Genomic DNA, 14,566 nt, shown 5'->3' with positions numbered 1-14,566 from the left:
TTGGAGTCTCACTCTGTCGCCCAGACTGGAGTGCAGTGGCCGCTCCCGGCCACCGCAGCCTCGACCTGCTGGGCTCCGGCGATCCTTCCGCCTCCGCCCTCCGAGTAGCCGGAATTACAGGCGCGCGCCACCACGCCCGGCTGATTTTTTGATTTACTGTAGAGATGAGGTCTCGCTGCCCAGGCGGGTCTCGAACCCGCGGGCTCAGGCCATCCACTCACCTCAGTCTCCCAAAGGCGCGGGATGACAGGCTGAGCCACCGAGCCCGGCTACCTAAAGTATTTTTATGAACAATTTTTTCAAGGCAACCTAGGCTGTTTATATAATTACCTCAAAGCTCATTCATTCTCCACCCATTACCCAAAGCCAAAGTCACAGTCATATTTCTAAATATTTGTTCCAGCAGTACTAATACCAGTACTCGTTTGCTATGACTACAATAACAAAGTACCAGAAACTGGAAGGTTTTAACAATGGAAACTTACTGTCTCATGATTCTCCATGCTGCAAGTCTGAAATTAGCCAGTTGTTTGAGGGTGGTGAGGAAAGGTTTTGTTCTAGCCCTTTCTGCTTTGCTTAAAGATGGTCCTCTTCATGTTCTCATGGCATTCTTCCTGTGTGCTTCTGACTACAAATTTTTGCTCCTGGTAAGGACACCACTCATACTGGATTCAGGAATACCATAATGACCTTATTTTAACTTGGTTATCTGTATAAACACCCTATTTTTAAATAAAGTCATCTTCTGGGCTACTAGGTATTAAGACTTCAACACATGGATTTGGAGGCAGGAGACAATTTAACACTTAACAGCTCATAGTTTAACTTTGGGCATTGGTCATAATGTCTAGGAAGAAGAACAGAGAATCAAGTGAAAAGTTTCTCAAGGAAAATAGCCTGGATATTATTAACATTCAAAATATTCAAAAGGGAGGGGACTTTAAAAGTAAAAGTAAAACGAAATGGCCTTATGAGTTAAATTGGAATTTTATAGCATGAGGGTACAAAAGCAAATGAAGAGGGAAATACCATGTGGGAGTGGGAAAGGGTGGAAAGCACTCCTGATACCTGAACAAAATGGGGAAATTGCTTAAGGTCACAATAAAAAATTGTCTTCACTAAGGGACCTTTAATGTTAGAAAGAAGAGTTTCAGTAACATGGATAGAGTACAAATTAAAACACAGAAGTCTAAGGAAATCATAAGTTTAAAATAGTTGCCAGGCTCGGTGGCTCAGCCTGTAATCCCGTGCCTTTGAGAGGCTGAGGTGAGTGGATTGCCTGAGCCTGCGGGCCTGGGCAACTTGGCGAGACCTCATCTCTACAATAAATTTTAAAAAATCAACCAGTCGTGGTAGCGCACGCCTGTAGTTCCAGCTACTTGGAAGGCTGAGGCGGAAGGATTGCCAGAGCCCAGCAGGTCGAGGCTGTGGTGGCCAGGAGCGGCCACTGCACTCCAGTCTGGGCGACAGAGTGAGACTCCAACTCAAAAAAATTAAGATAAAATAAAATAAAATAGTGAGTGCTACTATTTTCATGAATTTAGACATAAAGAGGAGAAAGAATGGGTAACATCTGCAGGAAGAAAAGTGGTTTGAAGTAATAAGTACCACAAGCATACTCTAATGAAACAAGCACATGACATTGATCAATGTGTTCTCTAGCTTAATAATTAATGAGCTTTATGCTTATATCTTAGGTTAAGTTTTAAAAATTTTTAATTAATAATTTCATAAAAAATGTCTACCTTTCCCAATATGCCTCTTTTCCATTGATCTCTTTTTAACACTTATCACTATCCAACATTTTACACATTCACTTACTTTATTATTATATTGATGTCACTTCTATTAGTAGATAAACCTCATGGGAATGGAAATATTTTAATATTTTGTTCAAACTGTATGTTCAGTCAATATGTCAGTGTTTGGGCCACAGAATATCCAAAAAATATTTGTTGAATGAATAAAGAAAAAAAATCTTTTTTAAAAAAGAGATAACATTATACAAGGGCCTTTATCTCTTATTTATTTATTTTTTGAGTTGGAGTCTCACTCTGTCGCCCAGACTGGAGTGCAGTGGCCGCTCCCGGCCACCTCAGCCTCGACCTGCTGGGCTCTGACAATCCATCCACCTCAGCCTTCCAAAGTAGCCGGAACTACAGGTGCGCAACACTACGCCGGCTAGTTTTTTAATTATTGTAGAGAGGAGGTCTCGCCAAGTTGCCTGGGCGGGTCTCGAACCCGCGGGCTCAGGCAATCCACTCGCCTCGGCCTCCCAAAGTGCTGGGATTACAGGCTGAGCCACCGAACCCGGCCTTACAGGGGCCTTTAAAAAAAATCTTATGTAAAACACCATGTTCAATTATGAGTGGAATGCAATAAGTCATGTCAATTAGCCTCATAAATTTTAAGCTAGATGGACTTAGGCATGTAAATATATGACAATGTAAACAATAAATCAATGTATTATATAATAGTAAGTGGCAAGTAGCAGAACTATAAATAACAGTTAATCCTTTCCCATCACCACACACAAAAGGATTGAATGGTAACAGAAAACGGAAATGTATAGTTGATTTTGAAAATTTAGGGTTGGAGCAATACAGAAAAGGAAAAAGAACATGTAATCAAGGTGATCACTGGGTCTTCAAAGAAAAATACGTATGTGACTACAAAATTCTAAATGTTTATTGGGTTCAACATTTAGAGTCAATCAGTAGTTAATAGCAAAAGATCATTTTTTTTACAGTACAAAAGGAAAATAGTATCAGTCTTCAAATGTAACTCCAAAAGATGAAAAACTGGAAAATTGAAAATAAAAACTAAAAGAAAAAGGAAGTAAATATAACTTTCTTACAATCAGGGATACAAAATAGAATAATAGTTTAATGAACACAAAGTAAGTATATTCTTCTAAGAGGCAAACTAAAGATGAAAAGAAGTAAAACAGAGAGTTGATGCCAGAAACCACATATATATGTTATTCTGATTATAATTTTAAAATTTTTATTGATAAATGTGCATACCATTTGAGCAGTAAGCTTCACCATGAGAAGTTTTTTTTGTAAATTAAGCTGGTTTGAACTTGAACTGACCTGGATAAAACCCAGACTTCGCCACTCTTGGAAATCTAATTACCACCTGTGAATCTTGGCTCACTCATCTATGAACCAATTGTGTTATTAAATGACATAATACGCACAAGATGCCGGAACATATGTGAGCAACTTATTAAATGTCAAATGTTTGGATCTTTTTTCCCTATTTTTTAATAACTGGACTTGAAAAAATGAGCTAAAATATGTATACCCATAGTAGAAATGTTGACTAAAACTCCAGCCCTAAAAAAACCAAGATTATTGCAGAAAATTCATATTATTATGTTATAAATCTTTAAATGTTACCAACTTAAGGAAAAAACTGGGCTTTTTCTTTAAAAAACACATATCATGTGCTTTATTCTTTTTAAGTAAATTAATCTAGACTAATCAGAAAGTATTTGACTTCAGTGAAACTACACTTAATGGTTTTTTAAAACAACTTTGTTAATTCAAAATAAAGAAGAGAAAATACTGAGGTAGCTGCTATGACATTTTCAAAGTCATGATTATCCATTGATTTTTTCTAACAAATAAAAAATTTTATATTTACTTCCATTTATTTTTTGTGAAATATTGTTATTCCAAAGCAAAGTATTTGTAGTATCTGTTAAATTTTTCATTTTTATGTTATTCAGAATTTCTCCCTCGCTCCAATCAGCAAAATGTGCATAGACCAATTCTAGGAGTGGCAGTTTTGCCTAGTTATTAAACTATTGTCATTAAAACAACAAAAAAAGTATCACTTAAGCTTATAAATTCAGCAATAACTTAATATACACTTTTCAGAAATAGTGTACAATCTATAGCTGTCAAGAGGTATGCTGTGTTAAGGAAAATAATATAAGAAAATGTTTCATAATATGTCAAAATAAAAAATCACATTGAAAAATTCTTCAAAATTATGCCTAATATCAACAACTCACCCATACAGATTTTCAAAATGCATTTTTTCATACAATACACTATCTTGATTTGGGTATGCATATAGCCCCAAAACACTGCAAGATAAATCTAATCTATGGAAAATCATTTTTAGAAATGTTCTATATAGAAACCAACATTTTAAGATGTAATCTAAGCCAGGCTCGGTGGCTCAGCCTGTAATCCCATGCCTTTGGGAGGCAGAGGTGAGTGGATTGCCTGAGCCCGCGGGTTCGAGACCCATCTGGGCAGTGAGACCTCATCTCTACAATAAATCAAAAAATCAGCCGGGCGTGGTAGTGCACGCCTGTAATTCCGGCTACTTGGAAGGCTGAGGCGGAAGAAACGCCAGAGCCCAGCAGGTCGAGGCTGCAGTGGCCGGGAGCGGCCACTGCACTCCAATCTGGGTGACAGAGTGAGACTCCAATTCAAAAAAATAAAATAAAATAAAATGTAGTCTAAATTGTGTCCTCAAGAAATCATAAACATTTCACTAATTAATTTCACATATTTATTCTTGGTATTTCAGCTAAGAGAAGAAAAATAATTTTTACTCAATATCATGTGTTTAAAAAATATTTCTCCAAGGTTCAATGTAACTGAATTTATATTTTTGGTCACTTCTAAAAACAAAGTTAAATTTTTTCTTTTGCTCCTTAACTATGTCAGTTAAATATAAAATGTACATGTTTATTCTTATTGTCTAATAGTGGTTTCAACACAATTTTCAAGCCATGCTGAAGAGCATGTAGCCTAAAAATGAACTTTGATCATTATGCCCTAAAGGATGAAAAGAGAACTTTCTTCAAAGAATCCTCTATGAGTCTTCCATGTGGTTTAACTATTTAATGTGAATGAACATGATTAACATTAGGAAGCCTTAGCCAAGCTGAAGTATATTACAGGCCTCCTGGCCCTCCCAACACACTCATTGTGCACTGGAAACACACAAGAATGACAGCGACTTTACTTGATCATATTAAAAGCAAAAGTCTAAAGAGTTTATTTGCCTCGATGAAAATACAAGAGAAGCTTACTGCATGTGAAATGATTTAATTATATCCAGACAGGATGATCATAAAGAGAGAATTACTTATTCTCTTCACACACCCTCACCTGTCAAACAGAGCGACTTACTTGTGCAGAAGCAACTAAACTAATTTGTCTTTACTAAGCCCTAATGTATTCACCATATAACCTCTATAAAAATATATATTTCCCAAACTGTGGAAAAGATGTATTTATTAACTTTTGAGGAATCAAAGGGCAAAAATTTCTAATCTCCTGATTGAGATTAAATCAAATGCTGGAAAGGTATGGATTGTGAGAATTGTTTCCAGTCTCTGTGTAAGACATAATGTAGCATTTCCATTAGTAACTTTGCCAGATCCTTCCTATGAAATAATGCCTAACATGGGAGAATATTCATTATAAAGTAATGCAGTGTCCTCTATGCTAATATGATTAGCTACTTAGCAGGATACATGTTGTCTACATCTTCTTTATTTGGATAATTGTGCCCACCAATATGTAAAAAATGGTTTTAAAGAGATCAATGATATAGCCTATTAATGTGTCCAGATATGAGCATGTTAGAAATAGTCTGTCTTTCATTTTATAAACAAATCCTTGACAGTTTATCTCTCCAAGGACTGTAGACACTTCTATGAACGCCTGTAAACCCAAAATAAAAGAACTGAGAGATTTTCCAGTTTCTGCCAAAGGAGAAATTATACTATACATTTAGTGCCACTTATGGACATTTTCTTCCTTGTCATTTCTGTCTATCAAGACCTAAAATTCCTCCCAATTACCAGAACCCAATGGTACTCTCTTCTTACCCATATGTTCAAGATGACCTAATTCCAACACTGACTTCTCTCCTGGTTTTAAAGGATTTACTTCCTTTTTGCTCTAAAATAGTCTCACCATCCATGGTTTTGTCTTCTACAGTTTGAATTATACATCATCAACCTTGGTCAAGACATATTAAATGAAAAATTCCAGAAATAAACAATTTATACATTTTTAATAATGGGTCATTCTGAGAAACATGATGAAATCTTGCCCCATCACACCTTGTCTCCCTTGGGACATGAATCATCCTTTTATCCAGCATATTCACACTGAATAGGGTTTCTGCTCATTAGTCATTTAGTAGTCTTCTCAGTTATCAGATTGACTTGTCTCAGTCTTCCAGTGCTCATGTTTATGTAACCCTTATTTTACTTAATGGCCCAAAGCACAAGAGCAGGGATGTTAGCAGTTCATATCTGACAAAGAGAAGTAATAAAGTTCTTCCTTAAAGTGAAATATGAAGTTCTTGACTTAGTAAGGAAAATAAATATATATGCTGAAATTGGTAAGATCTATGGTAAGACTGAATATTCTATCTGTGAATTTGTGGAAAAGGAAAAAGAAATTTGTATACAAGGTTTGGTGCTATAGACAGCTTCAGGCATCAACTGGGGATTGTGGAAAGTATTCCCCTTGGATAAGGGGAGACTATTGTACCTACTGATCCCCTGCTATGCTGCTAAAGTTTTTAAGGTTTTGGTAAGCTACCTGTTTCATTAAACTGTTATTCAAAAGTACAACAGTTATTGAGTTCTACCTATTTTATGAGGCATCATTTGGCATGCTTTGTATATTTTCCTGTCACAATTATGAGTAAGATAGAATAATTAAATCAGAATTTGATATGAATGTTAAATTTGAAATATATAAGTAAGCTGGGCTCAGTGGCTCATCCTGTAATCCCGCGCTTTGGGAGGCTGAGGTGAGTGGATTGCCTGAGCCCACAGGTTCAAGGTCTGCCTGAGCGAAACCTCATCTCTACAATAAATCAAAAAATTAGCCGGGCGTGGTAGCGTGCGCCTGTAGTTCCAGCTACTTGGAAGGCCGAGGCGGAAGGATCGCCGGAGCCCAGCAGGTCGGGGCTGTGGTGGCCGGGAGCGGCCACTGCACTCCAGCCTGGGTGACAGAGTGAGACCTCAACTCAAAACAAAACAAAACAAAAGAAATATATAAGTATATAAAAAATACATGCAATTCAACTGCAAATTTACTCATGCTTTTACTGGTATTTCTAGGTTTACGACACTGATACAAAGAGGAACACGTTTACCTGCCCGCAACAAAAAATTCATCTTTTAGATAAATGAATTCTTTTCTAGAAAAAGACATCTTCCAAATCCAACTCAATTAAAAATATTATCAAACTTATAAATGTAAATAGTTCAAAAAGACAGTTCTACAAGTTCCATAGTATATAAGAACAGCCTCCCCTCTCTTTCTTCGTCTCATGCTGCATTTTCTCTCCACAGAGGAACTTCACAGCCCTAAAACTGGTTATTCTCTTACTTGCCTCCATATTTCTAAATATGATTTTATTACTACTTCTTAATTTTTAATTTAAAATAGTATCTAAGGGCTTCCTATTATGGAACAAAAGAATATGACTTTCTTGTCATTCTCCACTCTCAATTTCCCTTTCTCTTATCCTTTGAATATATGTCATGCTGTACTTAATAGAGATAGGGTTTGGGAAATACATCATTAGGCAATTCTGTCATTGTGCAAACATTAAAGAACGTACTGAGAAAAAACCCAAATAGCATATAGCCTACTACGCTCCTAGGCCTATGGTATAAGCCTATTGCTCCTACCAGAATCAACACAAATGTGAGTAACACCTTGCACTATAAAGCTACAATGACATCACTAGGCAATATGAAATTTTCAGCTCCCTTGAAATCTTATGGGACCAATGTTGTACATGTTTCATTGACTGAAACATTGTTATGTGGTACATGATTACAGTTTGATAATTTTGAGGAAATCAATATTCAGTGTTCATCATATTATAAAGGATTTTCCTAATACAGCATGGTAAGTGCTATAATTATGTTTCAAATCTTGAGTATTCTGTTTGGCTCTATGGTTGTTTCTTTAGCACTTGTTTAGCTTTCTTACCCAGTCATCAATAATTCAAAATTTATTGTATAAATCTGCTTATTCTGCCGTAGCAAATTATCTCAAACTGAGTGGCTTAAGAAATGAACATTTATTTTTTCACCATTCTGGAGGTTGGAAGTTGAATGGCAAAGTACGGGCAGGGTTGTTTTCCTCTGAGGCCTCTGACATTCACTTGCAGGTATCTGCCTTCTTGAGGCCTCTTCCCATGGCTACCCTCTGTTCACATGCACCCTTGGTGTCTCTCTGTATGTCCTAAATTCCTCCTCTTTTCAGGACATTAGTCATATTAAATTAGGGACTACCATAATGGCTTCAGTTAAACTTAATTACCTATTTATAAGCTCTACTTCTAAATACAGTGAAATTCTGTAGTTCATGGTAGGAAGAACATAATACAATTCAGTCCAAAACACCTGTACAGAAGTGAAGTCCCCTCCCAATATAGTCAACCACATCAGGGAACACCAATTTGACTTCTTTCCCAGAGGAGGCCTTCTGAAGTTCTTCATGATCTGCCATGGACTGACTGCTGGCACTAATGAGCCTGCTGTTCAACTGCTGGCCTAGGATGCCAGGATCTGCTTTTACTGTCACCATGGCAATATCATTCTGTCCTTTGTGTGGATCCCTTGAGTCTACTTTTTCTTCACTTACTCCTTGTTTTTGATAAAACATATCTTTTACCAGCCTCCTGAGAGTAGTGAGTTTTTTGGAAAACTTCAATATCTATAAATAACTTTTTCCCTTCTTACTGAACTAAAATTTTGCCAGGATACATAATTATAAGTGAAAAAAGTATTTTCCTTCAGAATGCTGAAAGTATTGTCCCATCGTCTTCTGTCTTATAATACTAATAACAAGAGGTCTAAAGTCATTCTGATTCTCCATCCTTAGTTCTGAATGTTTTATTTTTCTCCTACTATTCCTCTTCCCATTTCCCTTTTTCTTTTGGCTGTTGTTTTATCTTTTTCTCTCTGACCATTATAAGTCTTTTCTGGTCCTTATTCTGTAATGAGTGGGGCCTCTCAATTTGAAAATTTTGGTCTGGAAAATTTGATTATATTTTAGTCTTGATAATATTCTCCCCAACTGTTTCATAGAATCCCTTTATTAAAGTCCTACTATATAAATATTGTTTCTTCCCAACTACTTCTCTAATTTTCTTACTTTGTGATTCTTGTCCTCTATTATTTGGCTTTACTATTCATTTTATTTATGCTTCATTTCTCCAGTGTCCTTAGCTTATTCTTCTAGGCTTTTATTTAATTTTTCATTTGTTACCCTATGTTTAATTTCCAAGCATTATTTTAGGTTGACTGAATGTTTCTTGTTTTGTTTTCTTCTCTAGCTGACTATTGTTTCATATATGCACCATCTGCTCATACTACTAAGGATATTTATTAAATATATATTTTAAAATTGATTTATTCTCCCAGAATTATATGGTGTCATTTCTGTTTCTTCTGAATTCTTCTTTCCTGTATGCTTTTTGTTAGTTTGCTCATTTTCTCTTTCTTGCTCTTGTTAGGAATTTCCTCAAATGTAGTGGTCCCTGGTCTGAACAGATGTAGAGATGAAGCACTCAAAAGACGTTGGGACTTGAGTGAATGCAGACATTTTCCACACAGATTTTACTGTAGCGTGATCAATCTGCAATATTGTCCTGGAAAATTTCAAACATTCCTTTGTACACACATGTATGCGCACACATACACACTTGATAGATACAGACAGAGGAGAAAGGAAGACAGAGAGAGAGAGAGAGAGAGAGAGAGAGAGAAAGCATTTTCTTTTGTGATGGACTATTGTGTCAATTTAGATGTGGACTAGACAATAAAAGTTCTCAGAGTCACTGGGGAAAAGCATCTCACATTCAGTGTGGCAACATGTTCTCAATTTCCTTAATTTTAGTAAAACACCTGGACTTTTAACTGCATGTAGTGTCTCTGAGTGGAGGGTATCACTGGATTAAATTCTCCGAAAAAGAAAACTTTTACCATGGAAAGTAACCAGCAATGGATATGTAAAGGGGTTTACAGAATCTGCTTTTCTTGCAGATTTTCAACCCTATTCATTTATTTAGTCTTACATATAACCCTACATTCAGAGGCATCTGGTGTCTCTATTTTCTGAGATTTTTGAGGTTCTGTTGCAAAAAGCAACCTGCTTCTAATTTGTTTCCTGTGTGAACTTAAACTTTAACTTCTTTCGTTGTTAAGTCAGTTGCCACTCATCCATCTGCTTTCTACATTCCAAAATTCTATTAGTGCTGTTTCATCTACCAACCTGTTCTCTTTGTGGGTGTAAATCTTTTTATTCATTTCCTGTCAACTTAGTAGACTGTCACGAGGAAATGGAATGCATTTGTCTAACTGAAAGCTTTCAAATTCACAGTGTAAAGAGACTCTAGAAGGCATTATATATTTATTTCCTTATGTGTATACTTCCTTTGTTATACAAAAATATACATACTAGAAGTCTGCATGTATTTTAAAACCAAGTTGCCACTTGAAGGGCACAAGAGTCACAATTACGTAAACCAAATACTTATAGAAACACAAGATCATGTTCAGTTCATCTTCATTTCTTCAATGAATATGTTTTGAGCATCTACTATGTTGAATCAATTAAGAAGCTACTGAAGTAGTGCTTAAATGAGCTGACAAGGGTCTGGTCTGAAATAAGATAGTAATTCTAGAGAAGGAGGGGAGAAGAAGATTTTCAATATTTTATATTTTTTCTATAATTTATTTGGTCTACACCCTTCTATTAGTTTTCTAGGCCTGACAACAAAATAGCACTAGCTAGAAGGCTTTAACAAAAAAAAAGTCTCACAGTTCTAGAGGTTAAAAATCTGAAATCCAGGCATTTCTCCTTGACTTATAGATAGCTGTCTTCATGTTCACATGGCATGCTCCCTATATACATCTGCCTCCAAATTTTCCCTTTTTACAAGAACACCGGTCATATTGGATTAGGTCCCACCCTAATGGCCTCATTACAACTTGATTACCTTTGTTGAGACCTTATCTCCACATAAGTTCACATTCTGATTTATTGAGGGTTAGGAATTCGACATATGAACTTTTCAAGGTCATAATTCAACCCATAGCAGCCCTCACCTATGAGAAAGTTGGTTTATTTATTATTATTATTATTATTTTTTTTTTTAATGAGTAAGAAATTTGGGTAAATTAGAGTGAGGACAACACAGAGCCTGCCATATTCAGGACTTACAGTCCTAAAGTAATATAACAGAGCATGCCTGTTAGATGCTCCAGAAAAGCACAAAACATGTGTCTGAAAGACTTATGCTCATTTTGCCTTTTCTCCAGTAACTATGGAAGGAATCAAGTGTTCTCAGTTGTCCACACACCACAGATATGGTTAGAGATGAACTCATTGGCTTAGAAACTCAGGAGGGAATAATAATATTTATTCAACATAAAGTAATAAAGCACTTAAAATAGCAAAATTAAAAACACGTTTTAAACGAACTTTAATTTGGTAATGTATACTATTGAATTTTGTTATAATTGTAATAGAAGTATGGACCTAAAAAAAATCATAGAGATTATATAAGCCAAAGGTTGCCAAACTGAGATATGTTTCACAATCATCTGGGCATCTTTTTTAAATATACAGATTCCTGATTCCTACCCCAGGTATCTTGATTAAAATTTTTACATATGTGTATTTTTAAGAAACTCTTCATTCTATTGAAGACTGCCTGATTCATCTGCCTTGTTTTAGAGTTGAGCATATTGAGGTTTAAATATGCCATAGGACATATTTAATTTAAAAAATGGTCTATTTCTATTTATATATGACTACTTTTATATTTGATCAATAGAATGCAAGACTATTTGTAGAAACTACTCCAAAAACATTTTTGTTGACACAATGTTACAACTATTGTTATGATATGGTAAAGATAACTAAAAAAAACTTGTTTCTCTTTAGTGAAATTTTAAGGTCACCAATACTTAATGCTGGCAGATTTTAAAAAATAAAATAAAAAAGTCTTCTAAAGTGAAAAGCACAACTTACTAAAGGAGATTTTTTAAACTTACAGATGATGTCCTATCTACTTCACAACGGCTGCTCAGAATAAAACAGGCCTCAGCGTCATCCATCCTAAAAACAGACAGAAAAACAAAATAATCCCACACTAAAATATCCGCATATTATCTGAAATATAGAACTTCAATTCTTAGTCTGTATATGCACAAAGAGTACGTGTAGACCATGTGTATCCTTAAACATAAATGAAAGTTGAATTTCTAGCAGATCATGACTATATTTGATCCCGAACAAAAAAATTTGTTGTTGGGTTGTCTATATAACTCAATACTTTGTGATAGAAGCAAGGAAAAAGACAAGCTTGATTCTCTTTTTAAATTTGTTTTTATTTTAAAGATGTGGGGTACAATTTAGGATTAGGTATACAAATTGTCATTTTACAAGTAAAATTTGGGTCTCCCGTTGGTCCTCATCTTATTATAATTTAATATATATGTCCTGAAATGTCCTGAATAAATTAAAGGGGTGATGGTGGCCTTTATTTTATGACGAATTATATTGAAATTATAAAACAAAAGGGATGAAACAGAGCTTCTCATTGTCAATAAGTCAAATTCTGCTCTATATTTTTATTTCCTGGGAATGATTCACATCATCTTGTTCCAAACCCCATCCCTTCATGCTATGGCTCAATATTTCTTAAATCTAGTGCTATAAACTGTTTTTTTCAACAGTATATTTTAGTGCCTAAAACATAATGTTCTAAAAGTAAAAGAATGTTTATTTTTCAAAATGAGGAATGATTTATCTCTGTGGTTCACTAGGATAAAATAAACCTTTTCCAAAGAAAATATTTTCCATGGAGAGGAAAAATAAAAGTCTATGAAATTAGATCAAACTAAACAGTTCTGGGAAAATGTTGCTCCATGGTTATTGAAATAATATGAGCATTGGATAACATTCTCTAAACATCATTTTCAAGGAAGCAATTCAAAAGTCATGCAACTGACCTTTGGAACTTGTTTGGAGAATCCTACTCTTCGTTCCATGCGTGGGGAATTGTGTTAAATAATGTATGAATTGACATTAAATTCCAAATGTTTTATATGAAGGTAGGGTTAGGAATGAACACAATAATTAATACCCTGTGACTCATCACTCTAAATTCTTTCTTAACCCATCATTTTTAGTATTAACAGTGGCTGCCTCTCTTTCTTTTTCATTATCTTCTTTTTTTATTCGTATGGAAAAATGCTTCTTGTAAATTTGATTGATTTTGCTCATAGTTCAGGTTAATTTATTTGATATAAAAAGTTTCTATCAAACAAATTCATATTGAACATAATATGGGCACTGTTCATGTTTATGTGTGAATAATAAATCTTTTTTTTGTTGCTTTCCCTAGAGACAGGGTCTCTATCTGTTGCCCAGACTGGAGTGCAGTGGTACCATCATACCTCACTGTAACCTCAGATTCCTGGGTTCAGTCCTCCTTCCTCAATCTCCAAAGTATCTAGGACTGCAAGCCCACTCCACCACACCTAGTTCATTTTGTTATACTTTTTTTGTCTCGCTATGTTGCCCAGGCAGATCTTAAACTCCTTCCATCTCAGCCTCCCAAAGTGCTGAGATTACAGCCGTGAACCACTGCATCGGGCCTGAGTTTAGGTTTTGTTTTGTTTTGTTTTTTTTGAGTTGGAGTCTCACTCGGTCGCCCAGACTGGAGTGCAGTGGCCGCTCCCGGCCCCCGCAGCCTCGACCTGCTGGGCTCCGGCGATCCTTCCGCCTCAGCCTTCCGAGTAGCTGGAAGCGCCGCTACCACGCCCAGCTTGTTTTTAATTTATTGTAGAGATGAGGTCTCGCCAAGTTGCCCGGTGGGTCTCGAACCCGCGGGCTCAGGCCATCCACTCACCTCAGCCTCCCAAAGGCGCGGGATTACAGGTTGAGCCACCGAGCCCGGCGAGTTTGTCTTATACAATAAATTAAGCATATTGATTGTCCACATAGACTAATATAATAATCCAGATTATATTAGTATCTAAGCAATTACCTATGTAGATCATCCAAATAATGTGTATAGATAGCAAAAAGCAAACACCTAAAGACAGAGTTTACTTGAGGTGCTGGAAAAATTCGATGAGTTCTAAAACTTTCACAAATACACTGATGACATATACAAAGTATTTAATCCACCAAACATACTAATATACTCACAAAGAAACTTAATTTCCCAATTATATACCATTTATTATATGCTGGTAGTTTCTAGTAATGTTCATTGTTGCAAAAGTTAAATCATTGAAAAAATAAACTTTTTAATATATACACAATATTTGATATATATTTATGCATAAATTATGTACCAATTTATATATATAATGCTTTATATATATAAAGTAACATCAGAGTTTCTGACTAGGTGTCTAGCCATCACTTGCAGGATTAGACAGCAAAAAGGAGCCTGGGAATCATTTTACTTTTCTTCTGTTCTTTTCTGTCATCTCATCCGCTCTCCCATCCCCCTTCTCCCCACTCCCCCCCCC

The 14,566-nt window shown here is 35.7% G+C and overlaps 1 protein-coding gene across 3 annotated transcripts in view; it reads right to left on the bottom strand.

The window, feature by feature from the left end:
• KCNT2 (potassium sodium-activated channel subfamily T member 2) overlaps positions 1-14,566 on the bottom strand; it is a 296,411-nt gene that overhangs the window by 215,433 nt on the left and 66,412 nt on the right. For all 3 annotated transcript variants that reach the window (XM_008071505.2, XM_021719277.1, XM_021719278.1), the window contains one exon: positions 12,074-12,137. In XM_008071505.2, coding sequence (XP_008069696.2) covers positions 12,074-12,137 — 64 coding nt within the window. The remainder of the gene's footprint in view (positions 1-12,073; positions 12,138-14,566) is intronic.

This window comes from Carlito syrichta, unplaced genomic scaffold, assembly GCF_000164805.1.
Source record: "Carlito syrichta isolate Samal-C Ts95f unplaced genomic scaffold, Tarsius_syrichta-2.0.1 Scaffold314346, whole genome shotgun sequence".
In the NCBI taxonomy this organism is placed as follows: Eukaryota; Metazoa; Chordata; class Mammalia; order Primates; family Tarsiidae; genus Carlito; species Carlito syrichta.
This window is presented reverse-complemented; position numbering and strand designations above follow the sequence as displayed.